The sequence below is a fragment of the Pseudonaja textilis genome, chromosome 1 (genome assembly GCF_049901715.1).
Source record: "Pseudonaja textilis isolate UNSWEBS1 chromosome 1, rPseTex1.2, whole genome shotgun sequence".
NCBI lineage: Eukaryota > Metazoa > Chordata > Lepidosauria > Squamata > Elapidae > Pseudonaja > Pseudonaja textilis.
In genome coordinates, this window is record NC_141990.1 from 332,510,706 (window position 1) to 332,530,694 (window position 19,989).

Here is a 19,989-nt window from a genome sequence, read left to right on the forward strand (position 1 = left end):
GCCACTAGGAGATCCAATGGGCCAACATTTTCCGTTTTCCTGCTTTTGCAGGTTGGAAAGGAGAAAAATCAAGCCCTCCCATTTTCCTGCTCGTCTTTCTCCGTCAGATCTCATAAAGAGACAAGCAAGCTGGAGGGCTCAACTTTTTAGGGGTTCAGATGTCTCCCAGAATTCATCTGTGAATATTCTGCCTGACTCAAGGAGGGCACCCAATATCCAAGACCCCAAGGACCAATTGTGCCCATTTGCAAGTTACAACTACCCAAAGAGGCACCTGGGCAACTACACAGAAAAAACACAGGACGACCAAATTTGTTTTTAAAAGATGCTTATAATTTATTGCACTTCAGGCTCCCCAAAGGCCAGGAAGGAGCCTTGAGAGTTGCTAAAGAGGAGTGTGTGTGTGTGTGTGTATCTGTCTGTCTGCGCCTGTAGAAAGGGAGGGAGATTGGCTGGAGGAAACCTGGCGATAGCCATCATCTGAAGCCGTGTTTGACACATTATTTTAAACGTCAGAATTTCCTCTTCCACGAAGTAGGTGGAATCCCATCCCTGACCTCATCCCTGTGCTTCGGGGGGTGGGTGGGTGGGTTTCTAACTGGCCTTCACTTGTCCGCTGCAGTTTGGGGCTGGGGGCAGCAGGGTGGGGGGATTGCACAGGCAAAACTCTGAATGGGAAAGCGGGAAAGTTCTCGGGTTCCAGACCAGGATCCAAGGGGAATCAGGAAGGTTGAAGCATCCTCTTGAAAAGTGGTCAAGGATCCCCAGAAGACACCGAGCAGGCGACCCAAAGCCCTCCAGGCCCCACATGGCGGCTGCCCCCTTTTAAAGTGAGACCCTCCTTGGATGCAGCTGCTCCTGTGCTTCCAGCCAAGGGGGTTCTGCAACCCCCTTCCAACGTGGGGGAGACTGCCCGGCTTCCACCCCTCTCCTGAGCCCCAGCTCTGTGGCTTCTGAGGGAGGGTCCCCCTTGGCCTGGCCTCTGCCTACATTTCAGGAGGGTCTCCAGCCTCCTCCCGGGGAAAGGAGGGAGCCCCTGATGGGGTTTGGCTCGCCCCTTTCTGCCTCTTCTCCCTTCCTTCCTGAAGCGGGGTCTCCTTCCTTTGGGGACAACCCCCCCCAAGGACCAACACCCACATGGGCAGAATTCCCCCAGGGGCCCGACCTGTGTCCAAACTACAATTCCCAGCCTTCCTTGGGAAATCCCGTGAACTGACCACAAAGGCGGCTTCTGCATTTCTTCACCACCTGCTACTTGTCAGGAAAGGGTGAGCTATGGACTTGGAAAGAGCCAGTGGGGAGCGTTTCCCGTATTCTAGCACAGGAAAACATTGTCCGAGTTGAGGGGGGGGCCTTTCCTCTTTGCTGCGTGTGTGTTTTGCACAATGACACACACCCACACACACCCGTGTCTGCTTGGAAACGGGGCCCTCAGGAGCTGCTGGTGTAAGGCAGATTCGGGGGAGAAACAGCCCCCGGGTGAGGAACGTGTCGGTCCGCTTGGGGAGGGGTTTTTTTTGCGTTCATCCCCTGGAGAACCGTCTTGAGCCCGTCGGGTGTCCTGCTCTCCCGTCGCCCTCCGGCCCTAAACGCAGGTCTCTCGAAGGAGGTGGAAGCAGCCGTGGTCGAGAGCGTGGCAGGCACAGATGGACTCCGCAGAGCCTGTGACCAGGGTCCCCTCCCCCTTGGCCAGCAGGATCTTCTCCTCCCCCTCGAAGCCAAGAGCCAGGGAGGCCGAGTCCAGCGCCTCCTTCTTCTGAGGGTCTCCAGCCGCATCCTCGGGGGTCTGTGCGGGGAACAGGAGGAGAGCGGGGTCAGCCCTGGGGCCTCCCCCACCTGGGTGAGCCGGACCCTCCTTCCGCTGGCCCGAAAGCCAAGAGCAGCTCTGGAAAGAGAGCCAAGGGAACCCCCCGGAATCCCTCTGCATCTGGGCATCCCGAGCAAAGGGAACCGCTATGGCCCTGGACCGCTTCCCCAGCCCTCCAGAGGCACGAGATGAAGGCTCTTTGACCTCGCAACAGGGGGACAGACTTGGCCGTCGCTTCAACTGGGGAATCCTGACCCTCCTGGACCAAGCCAAGCCCCAAAAGAAAGGCCAGGGGGTCTCCGGAAGCCTGGCACTCTGGCAAACGGGCACAGAGACCTTAGCAATATCTATACAGACAATGAGCAAGGCCCCAAAGGGAACGAAAAGACCAAAAGACCCCTCTCGACCAGCCATCAGATGACCAGAGGATTCACGCCGGGCCAATATTCACCAAGAAGGAAACCACCCCCCAGTCTGGGAACCGCCAGAGAAGCCAAGAGGAAACAGCCCGAGCGAAAGTCCCGCAAGGAGGGACTCTAAGGACATCGGCGGAGAGCAAACCCTTCCTCCCTACTGGTGGTGCTGAGGGTGTTGTCCAGTTGGGTCACGGAACGCCTGCAAGAAAACCAGCCTAGCCTGGAGGGCACCAAGGACCCCCTAATTCAACCCTGAGCCATACTCTCCATTGACTTCCCAGCCCTCCCCATCAGCAGCAGCACGGGGGAGGGGGGGCGACCCAGGAAACGGCGGGGCAGCCCCGTTCTTGCCCACCTCCGAGAGAAGCAAACTCTGTTGTGCGCCCACAAGCCCAAATCTCCTATGGGGATCCCCAAGGAGCCAGAGGATGGCTGCTTCTGCCTTCTCAGGGACCTTCTGGGAGGAATGATGGACGCTCCTTCTCCCGGAGCAGAGGTGGGCTTTGTCCACCCCTCCCCAGAGCCCCCTCCCCTGTTGCTGAGCCCCGCGCGGCACTCTGGTGGTCCTCCTCCCTACCGTCTCCAGTGGCCTCTTCATGACATCCCACCACAGCACCGCTGGCCGCTTGCTGTCCTCGCCAGCAGAGCCTGAAACGAACCCCCGAGAAGTCAGGAAGTGAGTCCAGGCCGAGGGCGGCCTCCAAGCTCAGCCCTGCCCCACCGAAGACTCGCCCATCGGCACCAGGACATGGGCAGCCCCCTGCTGGCCCTCAGACCCAGGGTCCCGCACCAACGGTGGCAAAGGGGGCCGGGGTCTCCTCGTGCAGCTCTCACCCCAACCCTTTGGACTCAAGCTGAGGGGAACTGGGCCTACGGAGCTCTTGCGGGCTAAGGATGCCCCATCGGCAAACCGCCCCTCCTCTTCATCATCAAACCTAAGGGCTGGACGGGGCCTGAGAGATCATCTACACCCACCCCTGCCTGGAAACACCCTCTGGCTTTTCTGCTCTCCCCCGGGAGGGTCCTTGACCACGAAATGGGGAGGCCTCGAGTGCCCCAGAGAGAGGCAGGGCCTCTCCCTTTGTAATGACCCCCCCCCCCGTGGGCTCTATCCAGCCTCAAGGCAGGTGAGATGTCGCACCCCTGCAAGGGGGGCCTGTCCCCGCCAGAGGGACCCTCGCCAACCGTCCTGCCTGCCTGCTTACCTTTCAGGCAGCTGGCCAAGAGGCCGACGGCCACCGTGCTGAGGGTCCCCAGGGCGCCGTAGTAGAGGTAGGAGATGGCATAGAAGTCGTCTGCAACGGCCAGCCTGCAAGGGAGCCACTTGGTCAGCTGCCTCGGGAACGGCCGGATGCCCCCAAGATGACCCTCAGCACTGCCACCACCCGCCCAGCCGGGCCCCTCCTGACAAGGGTATCCCTCCCCTGGGCACCCTGCATGCATCTCCCTCCCTCCCTCCCTCCCTCCATCTATATCTATCTATCTATCTATCTATCTATCTATCTATCTATCTATCTATCTATCTATCTATCTATATCTATCTCTATCTATCTATCTATCTATCTATCTATCTATCTATCTATCTATCTATCTATCTATCTATCTATCTATCTATCTATCTATCTATCTATCTATCTATCTATCTATCTATCTATCTATCTATCTATCTATCTCTCATGTCTCCCCGCCTGGCTGCCTCCCTATCTATCTATCTATCTATCTATCTATCTATCTATCTATCTATCTATCTATCTATCTATCTATCTATCTATCTATCTATCTATATCTATCTATCTATCTATCTATCTATCTATCTATCTATCTATCTATCTATCTATCTATCTATCTATCTATCTATCTATCTATCTATCTATCTATCTATCTATCCACTCTGGAAAGAGGGCAGAGAAGAGCAACGAAGGAGGGACTGGAGGCTAAAATACAGGACGGACGGTTGCAGGATCCGGGCCTGGCTGGTCCAGGGAAGAGAAGGACCAGGGGGGACAGGAGAGCAGCCTTCCCAATATTTGAGGGAGGGGCTGCCCCAGAGAGGAGGGGGAGGGGATCAAGGTGTTCTCCAAGGCACCTGAGGGTAAGGAGAGAAGCCACCTACAACTAAGGAGAAACGTCCTAATAAGAGGAGAAATTAACCCGTGGAACTCCTTGACTCCAGAAGTCGGTGCTCCATCGCTGGAGATTTCTAAGAAGAGGCGGGATATTCACCTGTCTGAAATGATATAGGGTCCCCTGATTGAGCAGGGGGCTGGACTAGAAGACCTCCAAGGTCCCTTCCAACTCTGCGACTCTGTTGTTCTGCTTTGTTCCGTGCATGGAAACTCCTTATTTTTTGACTCCTCTGCTCCCTGCCCCCCCCCCCCAGGCTGGGGGTCCTGGGGGTTGCAGTCCCCCTGGATTGGGAAGTGGGTGGAGGGACTGGAAGGGAGGGTGGAGGAGGAGGAGGAGGAGGAGGCCGCCCTCAGAGCGTGCCTGAGGAGAAAACCAGGAGGAGTCCCCTGGGGGCTCAGGGGCTCTGAAGGGGCATCCAGAGGCAGCCAGCTTAGCCCCGCTACTCACCTCTCTGGCCGCTGCTCCAAGAGGGCCGGCTGGGGCAGCGGCCCATAGAGCAGGGAGCTGCTGTTGGCCCCCCGGGAGATGTTGAGGAGGGGGCAGAGGCCTGCGTAGGAGGGGAGGACCCCCATGGTGCTGGCGCTGGGAGGGTAGAGGGTGCCCCCCACAGCCACCCAGAAGGAGAGGAGGAAGCCCAGGCCGAGGCCGGAGAAGACGCCCTGAAAGGGAAGAGGCGGCCAGGGTCAATCCTGGCCAAGTCCTGGCTTGCTCCGGAGCAGACGGGGCGGGGGTGGGGTGGGGTGGGGAACCAGCGTATTCCCACGACCGTTTCCGGAGCGAGGGCAGGAAATGGGCTCACGGAAGAGGTAGGTTGCCAGGTTGGCCTCCCCCTCCCCCCTTGCTCCTTGTTCCTCCCCCAGGAGCCAAATCGGACCCTCCCTCGGCCGCTCCCTGCAAGCCCAAGAGCCGCACCTGGAAGACTGCTAGCAAGAGCAGGTGGGAAACCCCCGCCCCCCCCCCCCAGGTCTGGGTCCTCCCCTCCCCTCCCCCAGTTGGTGCCCCTCAGAAGCCGGCCCACCAGACGCCCCCTGCCTCCCTCTCCAGGTGGGACTCACCAAGGTGTTGCAGGTGGGGAAGAACATGCCCAGGATGAAGGCGCCCAGGAGGGGCCCACTGATGACCCCATGACGGTGAAGGAGCCCTGCCGGAGAAGCACGGGGGGAGAGGGGGGTGAACAGCAGCAACCTCTCTGTCCCTGCCAGAGCCGGGCCCCCTCCCCAGGAGAGAGGGGCTGGGCCTTGGGACGGCGATAGGGAGGGGGGTCCTGCCACTTGCCCAGTCCGTTCGCCAAGAGGTACCAGCGGGGGGAGGGTCTCCACAAGGAACAGCCATCATGGGGAGGGAGGGGGAGGGGGAGGAAGCTTTAGCACTGCTCCCTCCTTGCATATCACCTGTCCGTACTTCGCCCCCAGATCCAGGTCACCATTCAGAGAATGGAACCCCTCCCTCTGACACCTCCCCCCCCCCTCCACACACAGAAGGGGGGGGCATTTCTGGGGGGTGGGCAGCTGGCCTTCCTCCTGGGGAGGAGGGTCTCTGCTGCTGTTAGGAGGGAAACATTGGGTGGGGGGGGGTGCAAATGGGGAGGGGAGGGGGGAGGCAGTGCGGGGCCCACCATGGGTGCAGGAGGGGCTTTCCTCGGGGGGGGGGCTGGCTTTCTGGAGTTGCGTACCTGCAGCACACCGCCTCCAAGCAAGGACGAAAGAGCCGCCACGGTAAGGCAGGCCGTGCCGTAAACTAAGGCTGGAAGGAAACGGCAGGCAGACAGACAGACACACACACACGCACACACCTCTTAACTGAAAGCAGAAGAAAATGGGAGGGGGTGTTTGTGGGGGGGGGAATACAAATGTGTGTATGGTGGGCCGTTTTGGAACAAGCCCACCTGCAGGCGGTTTGTGGGTCTTCGAGCCTCCCAAGAGCCAGAAACACTGGAGATTCTCAAATCTTGGGAGCAAGGAGGCACCTTAGATGCCATCTAGTCACCCCTCCGTTTAATGTGTGATCCAGGAGAGAATCTCTGCCCCCCCCCATCCCCGCCTCTGTTTGGAGACGTGCTGGGAAGGAGAGCTCAGAACTTCAAAGTAGCAGGCGGTTCCCCTGGCTACCGGCTCCCACGCCCAAGAACCTCTGCTTTTGACCCACTGCCCTGGTGCTGCCTTCAGATACGGAGGCCGTTATCGCCTCTCCCCTCTGACCCCTCTTGCCTACAGGCAAACGGGGGCCGCCCATCGCTCTCCTTCCCTGGCACGGGATAGAATCAAGGTGCCACGCGAGGCACTCAGGCCCTTGGCAAGGCCGCCCTGGAATCCTGCATCCAGTTTTGGTCCCCACGAGAGGAAAAATATGGCGAGACTTTGGAAAGAGTGCAGAGAAGAGGAGCAAAGATCCCCGGGGGCTAAAACGTAACTGGGTTTGCCCGGTTTAATGAGGAAAAGGACTCGGGGGTGATCGGATGGCCGTCTTCCAGTATTTGGGGGGCTGGAAAATAACCCGGGGGAGAAGCAGCCCGAAACTAAGGAGAAACTTCCCCATGAACCAGTGGAACTGCTGGCCACCAGAAGTTCATGGTGCCCCATCGCTGGAGGCTTTTAAGACGTCACTGGTTGTCTGAAATGGTCTAGGGTCTCCTGTTTGAGCAGAGGGCTCGGCTAGAAGACCTCCAAGGTCCCTTCCACTCTGTGATTCTGTGCTGGGTTCCATCCCCAAAGTAGGGTGTGGTTTCCAGGTGATCTCTCCTGGCCCCCTCCCCAGAATCTGAAAGAGAGGTGTCTCTCAATCCCCTGGGCCTTGACGCTCTCACCCCTCCCTCTCCTGATTCCCCCCCCCCAAGAAAGGAAAGGGTGGGGCTCCCCCTTTCGATGGCTCCCCGCCTGCCACTCACAGAGCCCCTTGGAGACCAGGGCGAGTCTCCGTGGCGACAGGGTGGGCATGTGGGGCTTGATCAGGTCCTCCACGGTGACGGCCGCCATGGCGTTGATGCTGGTGGAGGCCGTGCTGCGGGAGAGGAGGGCGAGAGGGCATCAGACGGGGGGGAGGGGGCAGCCGGTGGCCTGGCAGCGCCTCTGCCCCCCACACCGGAGACTCACCTCAAAGTGCCACTGTAAGCGCAGGCCAGGAAGAGGCCGGGCACCCCTGGGCAGCCCTCGAAGATGTCCAGGACCAGGTAGGGCATGTACTGGGAGGGAGGAAGAGGAGGAGGAGGAGGAGGAGGAGGAACAGCCGTGAGTGGGGAGGATTGGCAAAGCCCCCCCGGCCACAGGGCACAAGAGGGAGGGAGGGAGGGAGACGGTGCCAGCCGAGTGGGAGGGCACCTGAATTCTCAGCTACCCCGCCCAGGGCACATCCAGTTTGGGGGCAGAGGAGACAGGGTGGGGGTCTTGGGGAGGGGTCTACACAGGGGCAGGTGGAGGTGGAGGAAGGGGCGTCTGGGGCCAGGTGGGGCTGGTGATGCAGGGGTTGGTCGCCCTCCCTGCCTGGCCTCCGGCCCTGGCCTCACACCTGGTCTCGTGTCCCACCTGGCTCTGCCTTTGTTTCGTGGGGGGGCAGCAAAGTCCCCCGACAGGGAAATGAGCGGCCTGGGCACCCACTTGCTCTTGAGCCCCCAAAGCTCCTCCCTCGAGGCCCCCCCCTCCCCTCCCCAAGAAAGAGAGCTGGCAGCCCCGCTCTGCCCTTCGGGGGTTCACGTCACTCTCCTCGCCTTTCCTCCACCTGCCCAATCCTCCCCCCGCTTCTCCCCCATGCTCCACTGCCCCCCCGCCCCCCCCGCCCCCCAGCTCAGGGGCCGTACCTGGTCAGGCGCCGAGATGTATCCGGCCAAGAGTGGGTCACAGTCCTTGTAGAGCGCAAACATCACAATGCCACAACCCACTGCGCAGGAGACAATGACGAAGAGACCCACTTGGTTGACCAGGAGGGCCCTGTGGGGAGGGGGCCCAAGAAGAGAGGTCAGGGAGGGAGGGGCACAGCCCTGCTTTCCCCACCCCAGACACGCCAAGCGCCTTCCGGAACACCGGCGGGGGGGAGGGCTGCCGAGGGGCCGGAGAGTCTGCCCTGGCATGGGAAGGGCCCGCTGGGCACAGCCCTCGTTCGGGCCTGGGGGTCAGTGGGGAAAGGGGGCATCACACGCCCCCTGCCCACCGTGGCCCAGCCCTAGGATGTGCCCCCCCCCCCCGGCCTGTCAATCCTACAGACGCTGCTCCCAGCAGCCCGGGGGTGGCAGGTCCTCCCCCAGCACCTGCCCAAACTGGACCCACCCGAGCCGGCCTGCGTCCCTCCCCTCCGGCCAGCTGCCTTCAGAGCCGCAAGGACTCCGAGGACAAGGGTGGTCCGGCCCAAGGTGGGCGGCAGAAGTCAGCACAATAAGTAAAAATAAGACGATTCCCAGAACACGGCTGGAGGGTCCAGTCAGACTGGGGGGGCCGGGGGGGCAGCTGGGGAGAGAGGCCCCTTGAAGGCTGAAGGGAGGGAGGCCACTCTCCCTCAGCCCCGCCCCTCCCTCCAGCCAGCCAGCTGACCCACCGCCCAGAGCGCCTGGCCTGGAAGGAAAACATGCCTTTGTGGGCAGAGGCCGATAGCCCCGTGACCCCCCCATGACGGGCGGGGTGGCTGAGGGGTCTTGCCTGTGTTTGTATATTCAGGCGGAGGGGGGCACTGGGTGGGGCCGGCCACCCTCTGCTGATACCCGCAGCAGCAGGAAAGATTGGAAGGGGGGGCTGGAGGCGATAAGCAGGGCCGCAGTCTCACTCCGCCCTGGGCAGACATGGCTGCCTGGCCTCCCGCCAAGCCACCCTGGACCTTCGCCCCAATCCGGTGGCCCAGTGGCAGCAAGGGGGGGCGGGCACCACGCTCGACTTTGCCACCAGCCACGCTGCTTCCGGAGCAGCACCAGTCGGGGCTGGCAGGTGGCTGGAGACCCTCCCAAGACCACCCGGAGTGTGTGTGGGGGGCTGGGGTCCACCGGCCTCTGGCCCCAGGGGCTCCCGGCTGATGCGGGGCAGAAGCAAAGCTCCTGGGGCGACTCACCGCTTGGCCTCCTTCTCCGTCTTGCAGGCCACGTAGCGCTGGACCTGGGCCTGGTTGACCCCGTACATGGAGAGCCAGACCAGCGTCCCTCCGAAGAGGAAGGTCCAGAACGTGTAGCGGCTGCGGGGTCCGGGTTGAAGCTGGGGGCCCCAGAGAGGGAGGGAGGGAGGGTCAGGAGGATGGGCGTCTCCAGGGGCGTCTACCAAGCAACCCCCGTTGGAAAAACAAATCTAAGGGATCCGGCGTGAAATGTGACCCTCCGATCTCCTTAAGATTCAGGCAGAAACAAGACAATGGTCTTGCATTCATTCACTCTCACTCACTCACTCACTCATTCTCGTTTTTATAAAAATACTTTATTAAACAATTGTATACAAATACAATAAAACCAAACACTCCGCTTATCGCAACGTGAGCACGAAAGTGTTCACTCAATCCGGCATCTCTCAAATTATGTAGAATAATCATTCACACTTATTACATTAATATATAACACAAAATTTCATCTAATTATATATTACAAACATAGTTACATGTAATGTTGCTAATTTCCATCAGACCTTTTTATTTGACTTTGTTTTGTTCCTTTCGTGTCTACCTTCCAACCAACTGTACCCAAAATTCCAGATCTCATAGTACTTTGGCTCCTCTTTGCTTTTAAGTTCTATTGACAACTGTCTTATTTCTGCACGTTCCAAAATTTTCTTTATAATCCTGAAGTTGGGAGGAGTATTTTTGCATTTACAATTTTGGGCAAAGGCAAATCTTGCTGCTGTTAATATATGGAGTATAATATATAATGATTTTTTTACTATTTTTTTGTTTTAAAATTCCTATTAAAAATATCTCTGGTTTCAATTCAACTTTAACTTTTATAATTTCTTCTAGCCAATTTCTAATTTTCCACCAACATTTTTTTTGCTTTTGGGCAGGTCGACCACATAAGATAATAGATTCCCTGCTCACAGCCACATTTCCAACAGCTTGCCAAATTATTGGGAAACATTTTTGCAAGTCTCGCTGGTGGTAAGTGCCAGCGATAAAACATTTTATATAAATTCTCCTTATAAGTTGCTGATAGAATTAATTTATAACCTCGAATCTCCTTAAGATCCAAGCAGAAACAAGACAATGGTCTTGCATTCGTTCATTCGTTCACTCACTCATTCATTCCATTCATTCGTTTCTCCGCCTCACCTAAGTGACCCCACTGAAAACAGACCCATTCAGTGTTTGGGGGTCCACCCTCCCTCGTTCCAGCACTATGTCCAACCGAGCGGAGCCCCATTTACGGCAGAGGTGCCCCCCCTCTCCCAAGCCCGCCCCAGGCGGAGGGGCAGAAAGGGGGGGAGGGGGGCTGGGGGGGCATTCGCCCCAATTCTCCACCTACTCTCCGAAATTGATCCTGGAGTGGTTGTAGGCGATGGAGAGGACCTGGCCTGGCCCCCCCACCAGCAGCGTCCCCTGGATCAGGATGGCCACAAAGCCGGACAGCATGACGAAGACCTGGAAGACGTCCGTCCAGATGACCGCTTTCATGCCCCCCTGGAAAAGAGGGGGGTCCGGCTCAGCCAGCTTCGCTGGGGGGCTTTGGGGGGGGCAGCGAAAGGTTCCCAGCAGGGGGGAGAAGGGAGCGCAGATGCCCAGACACACACCCCCCTCGTGAGCCCCTGGGGCGGGGGATCAGGGGCCGGGGGGGGGGGCTGCAAGGCCACTCACGATGGTGGTGTAAAAGGTGCAAATGGTGCCCGTGGAGAGAAGCGAGGCCCAAATATCCAGGCCCGTCACTGGGAGAAGAGAAATAAAAACCTTTATTCAGAGATTTCCCCACAAAAGCCTCCCCAGGGCGTCCACCGCCTCCGTGTCTGGGGCAGAGGGGCGGCGAAAGGGAGGTGCCTCTTCCCAAGGGGGGCTGGAGGGGGCACGGCTGGCACTCTCGGCCGGAGGCGGAGTCTGATGGAGCCCCCCAAGCCGTTCCCAGATCAAAGCCATCCTCTCAGTCGGATCCCCGGAGTCCCAGGAGGGTTTGGCCTGGAAACCCAAAGCGGGTCAGATCCGGCGGAGTTGACCCCCCCGCCCCCCCCAGCCCAGGAACTGCCTGCGCACAAGGCCCGCCGTCCATGGGGAGGGGAGCCCAAGGACCTTACACCAGCAGGCACAGGCGGGTGTCAGACCCGTGGCCCAGGCCAGCTCCGGGGGTCTTCAGCTGGCTGACGGGATGGGGGGCGGGGGGGGCTGTGGGAATCCAACCCCGGTTCCGAGTGGGGAGCAGGTGGGACCCACCTTGGTTGAGGATCAAGGCCGGGGCGTAGATGACGATCCCCGTGTACAGCACCTGAGGGAGGCCGGGAGGCTCTTAAAACCTGCAAAGCGGCGGACGGAGGGAGGGCTGGGGCTCCATTCCCCCCCCCAACAAAAGCACCCCTTGGGGCAGCACCTCAGCCCCGCAGCCTCCCCAGCGGCTCCTGGCCAGCCGTCCCCATTCCGAGCAGGTCACCCTTCTGCCCTTCCGCTCCTAAGGCCCCCCCAGGCTCCGAGTGTTACTTTATTGGGGGCGTTGGGGAGCCCCCCCCCGGGGAGGGGCACTTTCTTCTCTCCTGGTTTCAGGCAGCTCTGACCAGGCAGCACCGCCCTCTTCAGGGCAGGGAGGGATTTGGGGCGGGGTGGGGGGGGGAATGCCCACCGCAGGCCAGGCACAATCCTCGGCACTTACCGTGGCAACGATGTACTGGACGGTGCCACACAGCCGGACCTTCTTGGAGAACCGCAGCTCCAGGTACTGCCAAGGCAAGACGGAGAAGGAAGAGCTGAATGTTAAAGAGCCCCCCCCAGCCCCCCCCATGCCCCAAAAGGGGGCCTGGCCTTCTGAAAAGTAGGACACACGCGCACACACACGCAGGGGAGCTTGGCACCCCTGTGCTCCTTTCAGCCTCTGCCCGTGAGAGGACACCCATCTCACCCAAAGGGGCTTTTCAAGAGGCAGCTGGACTTCCCCGCTGTTTCTTTGAAGACGTTTCGCTTCTCAGGCAAGAAGCTTCTGTCGGAACTGAAGAAGCTTCTTGGATGAGAAGCGAAACGTCTTCGGGCGGGGAAAACCACGGAAGCCCAGTTGCCTCTGGAAAAAGCCCCCTCGGGACAACGTGACCCGGAGGGCGGCGGAGCGGAGGCGGCGGGAGGCCGAATCCTTCCCCTCGGCCCCCGCCCGTATTTGGGGCCCCCGCCCCTCCCAGCCCGCCTCCTCTCCCTCGGGTGCGCAGAGCTCGCAGGTGGGGGGACCGTCCCAACGGCACAGGTGGAGCCCCCAACGCCGCGGGGGCTGCAGCCGGCCCGCCCCGTCCGAGGGCCTCCCCGGCGGCTTCGCTCCCAGCAGCGGCTCCCTTCCGCCGGGCGCCGCGCACCCCGGGGGCTTCGGAAGAGAGACGCGGGAGGCCGGACCCGGCGGGCTCCCAAAAGCCCACCTGCCGCAGGGACGCCCCCTCCCCCCGCCGGTTCCCTTGGCCTTCGGGGAACTGCTGCGCCCCCCGCTCCCCTCCCCAACGCCGAGGGATCGGGCCCGTTTCCCGCCCAAGTGAGACGGGGGGGGGGGGATTTGCAAAAGCCGAGCAGCCAGGAGGCTGCACGCCCCTCCAGGGCTACCTGTGCGCCGCCGGCCCCCGCCCCCCGCCCTGACCCAGAGATTATCTCGGTTTGTTCCTTGATAAGCCTCGGTCAATCGGACCCTGCACGTCTCCCGGCCGGCTGATCCCAGAGGCTCAAAGGTGGTTGCAGACCCGCCCCCCTTCTCCCCCGGGCAGAATCCGGCCCCAAACCCCACCAGTCCCTCCACGAAGAGGAAGCGCCCGGCTGTTTCCTCAACCAGTTCCCCCCGCTCCCCCCACATAGGGGGCCTGGGGTTCTGCTCCTCCCAAGGGGGCTTCCTCCTTTAGAGACCCCCCCCCTCCGGCTCTCTGCCATGCCTGGGGAGGGCAGCCACACACCATCCAGAGCTGGGAGAAGCCAGTGGGCTGGCAAGCAGCAACCTTTGGGGCAGAAACCCCCAGGGGCTCCAGGGGGCGGGCAGGGGGCTGGCAGGCAGGTCTGTCTCCAGGGTTGCTCTATCCCCCCCGCAACCCCTCCCCGCAGCCTCTCCCCTGGAAAGCCCTCCAGGGCTGCTGCTCCAGCGGTCAGAGAAGTGGCTGGAGAGGCCCTGGGGACAGGCCAGCCCCCAGCCGAGAGCCCTCTGGCCGCCTGGCCCCGTCCTGAAGGGTGGGGGGAGCCTCTTCCCTGCCTCCAGCCTCTTTGGGGAAGCAAGCAGCCCAGCCACCGGCCGGGACAACAGCTGGAGGGCAAGGCTTCCTGGCAAAAGCCCCCCCCCCCGCAACCTGAAGAAATGGGGGGTACAGCCGTCAAAATCCCCCTTCCCGCCTTCCTTTAGGTGTCTGGAGCACTTCTGAATGCACCGGCAAAAGGCAGGCAGGGGGAGGGAAACCTGTTAAGCCAAATGGCAATTATTCCCCCCAGTACCCGCACTGGGCCTCGGCTCCCATCGTCCTTGGTCCATCTGTTGGTGCACCATGGGAGTTGGAGGCCAGCCCCAGCTTTGCAGCTCAGGGGGTGCAAGATGGGGCCCTTTCTCAGTTGCTGCCTTGGGGGGCACTCGGAGCCCTTCAGATCCGTTCGCCCCCCCCCCACCCTGAGCCCTTTGCCCCCTCCCACCCCCAGGACGCCTGGGCTGCCAGGCCCACACGCTGCCTCCCGGCTGCCGCCTCCGCTGGAACTGGGCGTCCGTCTCCCAGCCTCCGCTGGGGCAGCAGCAGAGCCGCCATGGGGCTGGGTGACGGGGGGGGAGGGGAGGGGGGGCGTTGTAGGCCTTGTTCTGGTGCTTGGCTCAAACAGCCCCTCCCCCGGGGCTGAGGGAGGAAGCAGCAACAGGGGGGGGTGCAGGGGGCGACCTTGGCTGGCCTGAAGGGGGTGGGAGATTTCAGACTCCCGCAGGGAAAGGGCCGGTTTGGGGGGTGAAGCTCGAGGGCGGCTCCTCTGCTGGGGCTCCAGAAATTGCAGGAGGGGCCTTCCAAGGACCCCCCACCCCGTCCTCTGGCTCTCCCTTGGGGCCTCTTATTATTAATGCCCCCCACCCCACGGACGTTGCCTGTGGGTGAACCCCAAAAGGCGCAGAGGAGGGGCCCCTTGGCTAAAACAGGGAGGGAAGTTGGGGGCACAGACAGGCGCCCGCTTTCCCCCGAAAAACCCCAACCCGGGCAAAATACCTCCAAAATACCTTCTTGGTCACTTCTCCACCTGCACCGAAGGGGTGGGGAGGGGAGACATGCCAGCCTGGCCACTTCCTGCCTCTGCCCAGACTGGCGGGAGACCCCCGAAGGGCTCAGGGCCAGGCAGGGGCCTCTGCAACAGCCCTGGGGACCCCCCCCCCACAAGCAAGGCCTGAGATGGTTCCTTCAAGGGGCTCCTGTCTGGGGCTTCTCTGCTGCTGTCTGGGGGGGGGGGTCTTCCTGGGGCATCAGGGCCAGAGGAAGCCCCCGCCCCGCCCCCTCTGGCTTGCTTCCTGCCCAGCTGGACCCTTGGCCACAGGGGCGATGCCAGGGGCCACAAGGGCCCAGCAGGCGGGAGGCGCCCAGGGCTCCCAAGGGAAAGCTGCCAGGCCCTCCCACTGCCCGGGCAAAGCGAGGCCCGTGGGCTGTGCGTTGCCTGGCTCCGGACCGCAACCGCAGGGCCACCAAGGCTGCAGGGCAGAGGCTGTTTGCAGCCGGCCTGGCGCTCCTTCAGGGCCAAGAATCCGCTTGCTCCCCGAGGGAAGATAAGCTGGGAAAACATCCGGGCTCTTCCAGGGTCATCGCTCAGCGGCTCGGCCCCAGTCGGGGAAGCCCCAGGGGGTGAAAGGCAGGCAGGCACTGGGGGGAGGGCAGCAGCCCCCTCCCCGGGCCAGGGTCCTCCGGGCTCCCCAAGGATGAACTCTGACCCCCCAAACTTCAGAAGGGTGGGGCACCAACTGTTTGCCAGCCCGGGCGCCACACGCAACGCACCCCTCTGGGCCCAGACCGCTCAGGTTCCCCCTGGATCCCATCACGCTTCGGGGAGGGGGGGCACTTCCTGCTCCCCGCTCAAGATTTCTCCTGTGTTGATCTTTCAAGTTTCCGAAAACAATTTGCGCTTCTTGCTGTGTCAGCAGAAAGCCAAACGAGGCAACGCTGAGGGTGAAGGGAGCCTCTGTAAGCCGCCCAGGGTTGCCTCGAGGTGCGATGGCAGCAAATCCATTTTACAAAGAAATAAAAGTTTTTATTTAAAAAAAAAACCCTGGATCTACTGCAGCCCCTCCCTCCCTTCCACCCTGGGCCCCCCACCCCGAGGGAGGCTTCCCACGGCTCTAGGGGGCGTCCCAAAATGCCAGCCCTGGCTCTCAACTTCCCGGTTCAGCTGGCAGCGCCAGCAGGGGGGAAGCCCCCGGTTAGGCAGCCTGGACCCCCCCCAGGGCCCCCCATGGGGAGAGGAGCCTCCCTGGGGGTGAGCAGCATGCAAGGTGCCCTCGTGCCCCCCCCCCCCAGTTAAGCCTGCTCAGCTAGGGATGCCCGTGTTGGGCAGGGACCCCCAGAGGTCATCTCCTGCCCCGGCTGAAAACAGGACACGGTCCGGCCAGTTTGGTCTACGGGTTAAGGCCCCAGGGCAGAAACCAGGAGATGGGGAGTTCTAGTCCTGCCTTAGGTGTGCAAGGCGGCTGGATGACCTTTGGCCGGCCCCGCTCTCTCAGCTCAGCCCAGCTCACAGGGTGGTTATGGTGAGGGAAAGTGGAGGAGGAGGAAGGCCTGGTGGGGGTATTGACCGCCTTATTGGTCAACTATAATAAAGGGGGCAGACCGAGACGGAAAGGAAAGGAAGATCCCTGCCTCAGTTTCCCCGCTTGGAGGAGGAGGAGGAGGCCCCAGGAAGGTCTCCTCCAAGCCTTTCTCCACCTTCGCTTGTTGCGTGACGCTTGTGTGCGCCCGGGTGGGAAAGACGTCCCTCTGAAGAGAAGCTACGTTCGGAAGTACGCGGCTCTGGCTTCACCCATATTTGCCCGTTCGGTATATTGGTGCGATTTCCTCTTTCTTCCAAAAGGCTCTGAGATCGCTTGGGCTCTCTTCCCGTGAAAGGTTGCCCAATGAGACAATTGACTTTGTGGTTAACCGCCGAGTGGCACCTTCTCTGCACAGATCGGCACCAGCCAAAGCAAACACCTGCGGAGACCGCTGCCTCGCGCCCCCCCCCCCCCATTTCTCCTGCCCCACAGCCATTCCCGAAGGCCCGGAAGTCCCCTGGCCAGGAGGGAGAAGTTAGGTCCTTGGCTTTAGGCTGCAGGAGAGGTGGGGGCCAAGGGGAGACCCTGTTCCACACACACACACACACACACACACACACACACACACACACACACACACACGCAAAGGCTGCATCCCATCCTTGGCAGGTAATTCTGCCCAGCTGGCAAGTGCCCAGCTCCTGGCAGGGGACCCTCCCCCCACTGCATCTATGGGGGGTTTCTGCTCCAGGCCCAACTGAAGGGGCTGCTGTTACTCTGGGCAGTCGGGGCCGAAGAGGGCATGATTCCCCCTCCCCCGAGACCCCCTCCCTGGTCCCAGGGCATCTCTGCGGGGGTCTCTGCCTTGCCAAGGCTTCCCCCGAAGGGCTGAGACAAAAGGCTGGAGGGATTTCGTGCCTGGTTATTTATTTGTTAAACCGGCCAACGAACACTACAAAAAAGTGAAAACATCCACAGTGTGATTGGCAATAAACAATAACATCGCACACACAACCCCGAGGAAAACGGCAAAACCGACCAGGAGGAACAACAAAATAGGAAAGAGGAGGAGGATGCGGTCAAGAGAAACCACTCGGTTCAGCATTTTCCTGAACCCCCAGCAGGGAGGGAGGGGGGGAGGGAGGGGGCGCCTGGCCGGGCAGGGAGGCCATTCCAGGGCACTGGTTCCACCCCCAGAAGCAGACCCCCTAGCCCCCCTCCCCTCCAGGACATCTGGTGCCCTTGGCGGCTGCTCTCGGTGGTGGAGTCCAGCAGGCTGGCCGCTTCCTGGGAACACTTTGCTGACCAACCAGGTTTTGGGGGGTCTTGCTCCAAGGTGGGGAAGCCAGGAGATCCAGGGCCGAAGGACCTTCCCCTTCCACAAAAGTTCCCCCGACCGGCCTTGCACCCCCAGGAGGCTCTGGGGGGAGACCCCGGGGAGGGGCAGCCCAGCGTTCTCTGCAGCAGGAGCAGCCCCCTTTTTCTGGACCCAGTCAGGGCGGCCCTCTTGGTCTGGCTCTGAGGCCTTGGGGAGGGGGTGGGGAGGGGGTGGGGGGGGCGTGGGGGGGATGTGTGAACTGGCACCCCGTGAGCCCTCTAGAAAGATGAGAAGACGAAGCATTTCAGCTGAATAAATCGGGGGTGCTAGAAGCTTCCTCAGCTGAGGCTAAGTGGGAGGAAGGGGCTTGGGCGGCCTGGGGGTCCAGGGAGGGGCCCTAAAGAAGGCCTGAAGGGGACCCCCCCCCAAAGGCAGCCCGGGAGGAGAGGAGGGGGAAAGGGACTGAGCAGAAGGAGGAGAGAGGGGTGGTGCCTGGGATGCCAGGACCCCAAAGGAAGGGAGGCCGAGGTCCAAAGGGAGGGGGGGATGTGCGGGGGGCAGCCTCTGGAAAAACCTCCCCCCTCCCCGCAAGAGGAAGGGAAATTGGCCTGGGGTCCGAACTGGAGATGGGGTGTCATCCTGGAGGGGTTACCAAATTAGGAGACCCCACCTCCACACTATCGGGGACACACACACACACACACACACACACTGTCTTAATTACTTATTTGTTAATTTTAATATTTTACCGTTTTCATCTTTTTTGCGGTATGGTTTTTATCAGATTGGAAGCCCCCCAGAGTCGAGTGAGGAGGAGAATAAATGTCCTCGAGATCGATATTGAGAGGTGGGGGCAAAAGCCGCCCCCACCATCTCCCCCCGCACCATCTCCCCCCGCGCGCGCAAGGGGCCCCAGGGGAGGGGCGCCCTACCTCGTAGGTGCTGGTGAGCCCCAGGCGGTAGAAGACGGGCAGGAAGAGGCCGGCGGTGAGGAGCGAGTTGAGCAGCTGGCCCAGGCACATCCACAGGAACTTCACGCCGTAGCGGTAGGCCTCGGCCGGGACGCCCAGCACCTGGATGGCCGACATGAAGCTGGCCGAGAGCGACAGGCCCACCGGCAGCGCCGACATGGCCCGGCTGCCCGTGAAGAAGTCCTCGGGGCTCTTGTGGCCGCCCCTCGACAGCCCGTAGAAGAGCCCGATGCCCGTGGAGACCAGCAGCATCAGGCCGAAGACGCCGTAGTCCCACAGGCTGAAGGCCCGCGGCGCCGGCTGGAAGGCGGCCAGCTCACCTGCGTCCATCCCGCCGTCCCCTCCTCCTCTTCCTCGGCCCGGCCGGAGGAGGCAGCCGCCCCTGGAGGGAGAAAGCGGGGGGAGGGAGGGGGAGGGTCCGGCTTCAGCCCGTCCGGCAGGGGAGCAGCGGGGCCGAAGGAGCGGCCTTGGGGGGAGGGGAGGGGAGGGGGCCCCCGTCTCCCCCCAGAGGGGAGGGATCCCAGAATCGGGGGAGGACAAGGGAGAGCCACGGGCGAGCCAGCGGAACGGGGCGCGGGGAGAGGAGAGACCGTGCGGGGAACGGAGTGGAGGAAAGAAGGAGGCGGCAGAAGGGAAGCGCGGTGGCGCTTAAGAGAGAAGCGAGAGATGCGAGACCGACCGACCGACGGTAGCGAATGAAGAGGAGGGAGAGAGACGGACGGACAACCGGCGAGGAAGCCCCCGCGGCTCCTCCGGGCGGGAGGAAAAGGGGGGAAGCAAGCGGGGGAACCGGGGCGCGGGCTCCCTTTTGGTGGAGCCCGGGAAAGCACCTGAGGCTCAGGTGGCGCGCCGGCCGCTCCGCTCCCCTTCCCGGCTCCGGAGCCCGTCGAGCCTCCCGAGGGCGGAAGGCGAGAGCTGCGGCCGGACCCGCGCGGCTGTCCCAGCGGAGGCTGCGGCCGTTCCGGGCTCGGCGGCGCCTTAAGAAGCGCCCGGCCGGCGGGCCGAGGGAGGCGCCGGAGAGGGCGGGCCCTGGGCGGCTGGGACGGCCGCCCTCCCGAGACGGGAGCGGGCCGAGCTGGGGCCACCGACGCGCTGCGGGACACCGGAGCCCCCCGCCCCCCCGTTGGACGAGTCCAAGCAACGCGCCTCCTGCGCCCGTTCCTGGACGGCTCCCGGGTCTTGGCGGTGAGCGCCGCTCTTGTCCCGGAGCCCGCAAAGGGCAGCGCTGCGCTCCACGGCCACGCCAGACGCCCCGAGAGCCGTTCGGGTCCCGCGGCCCCCGCCGGCCAGATGGGCGTTGTGGTCCCAGTCCGTGAGGCCCGCCTGGATCGAGGCGATGGGGGGGGTCGCCGAAGGACCCCTGTGGAGCCAGTGAGGGGGCCGTTTGAAGGACAGAAGGTGCATTTTTTTTTTAAATCATGGTACAGGTAGTCCTGGACTCACAACCGTCGGTTTAGTGACCATTCAGTGACAATGGCATTGAAAAAAGTGACTTATGGCTGGTTTTCACACTTAGGACAGTTTCACACACACCCAGGATCAGGTGATAGAAATTC

General features: G+C 61.8%; 1 protein-coding gene across 1 annotated transcript; it reads right to left on the minus strand.

Annotated features, from left to right (window-relative positions):
* Positions 1–311: 311 nt before the first annotated feature.
* On the minus strand, positions 312–19,349 carry SLC5A5 (solute carrier family 5 member 5). Its single transcript, XM_026722534.2, is given in 18 exon segments — positions 312–1,786; positions 2,801–2,871; positions 3,429–3,532; positions 4,798–5,009; positions 5,406–5,470; positions 5,473–5,491; positions 6,023–6,093; positions 7,235–7,347; positions 7,440–7,528; positions 8,141–8,270; positions 9,376–9,499; positions 9,502–9,515; positions 10,766–10,920; positions 11,095–11,162; positions 11,659–11,710; positions 12,089–12,154; positions 18,395–18,815; positions 19,264–19,349. Coding segments are annotated over 17 exon segments (1,923 nt in total). The 5' UTR covers positions 18,764–18,815; positions 19,264–19,349; the 3' UTR covers positions 312–1,585.
* Between the last annotated feature and the right edge of the window lie 640 nt (positions 19,350–19,989).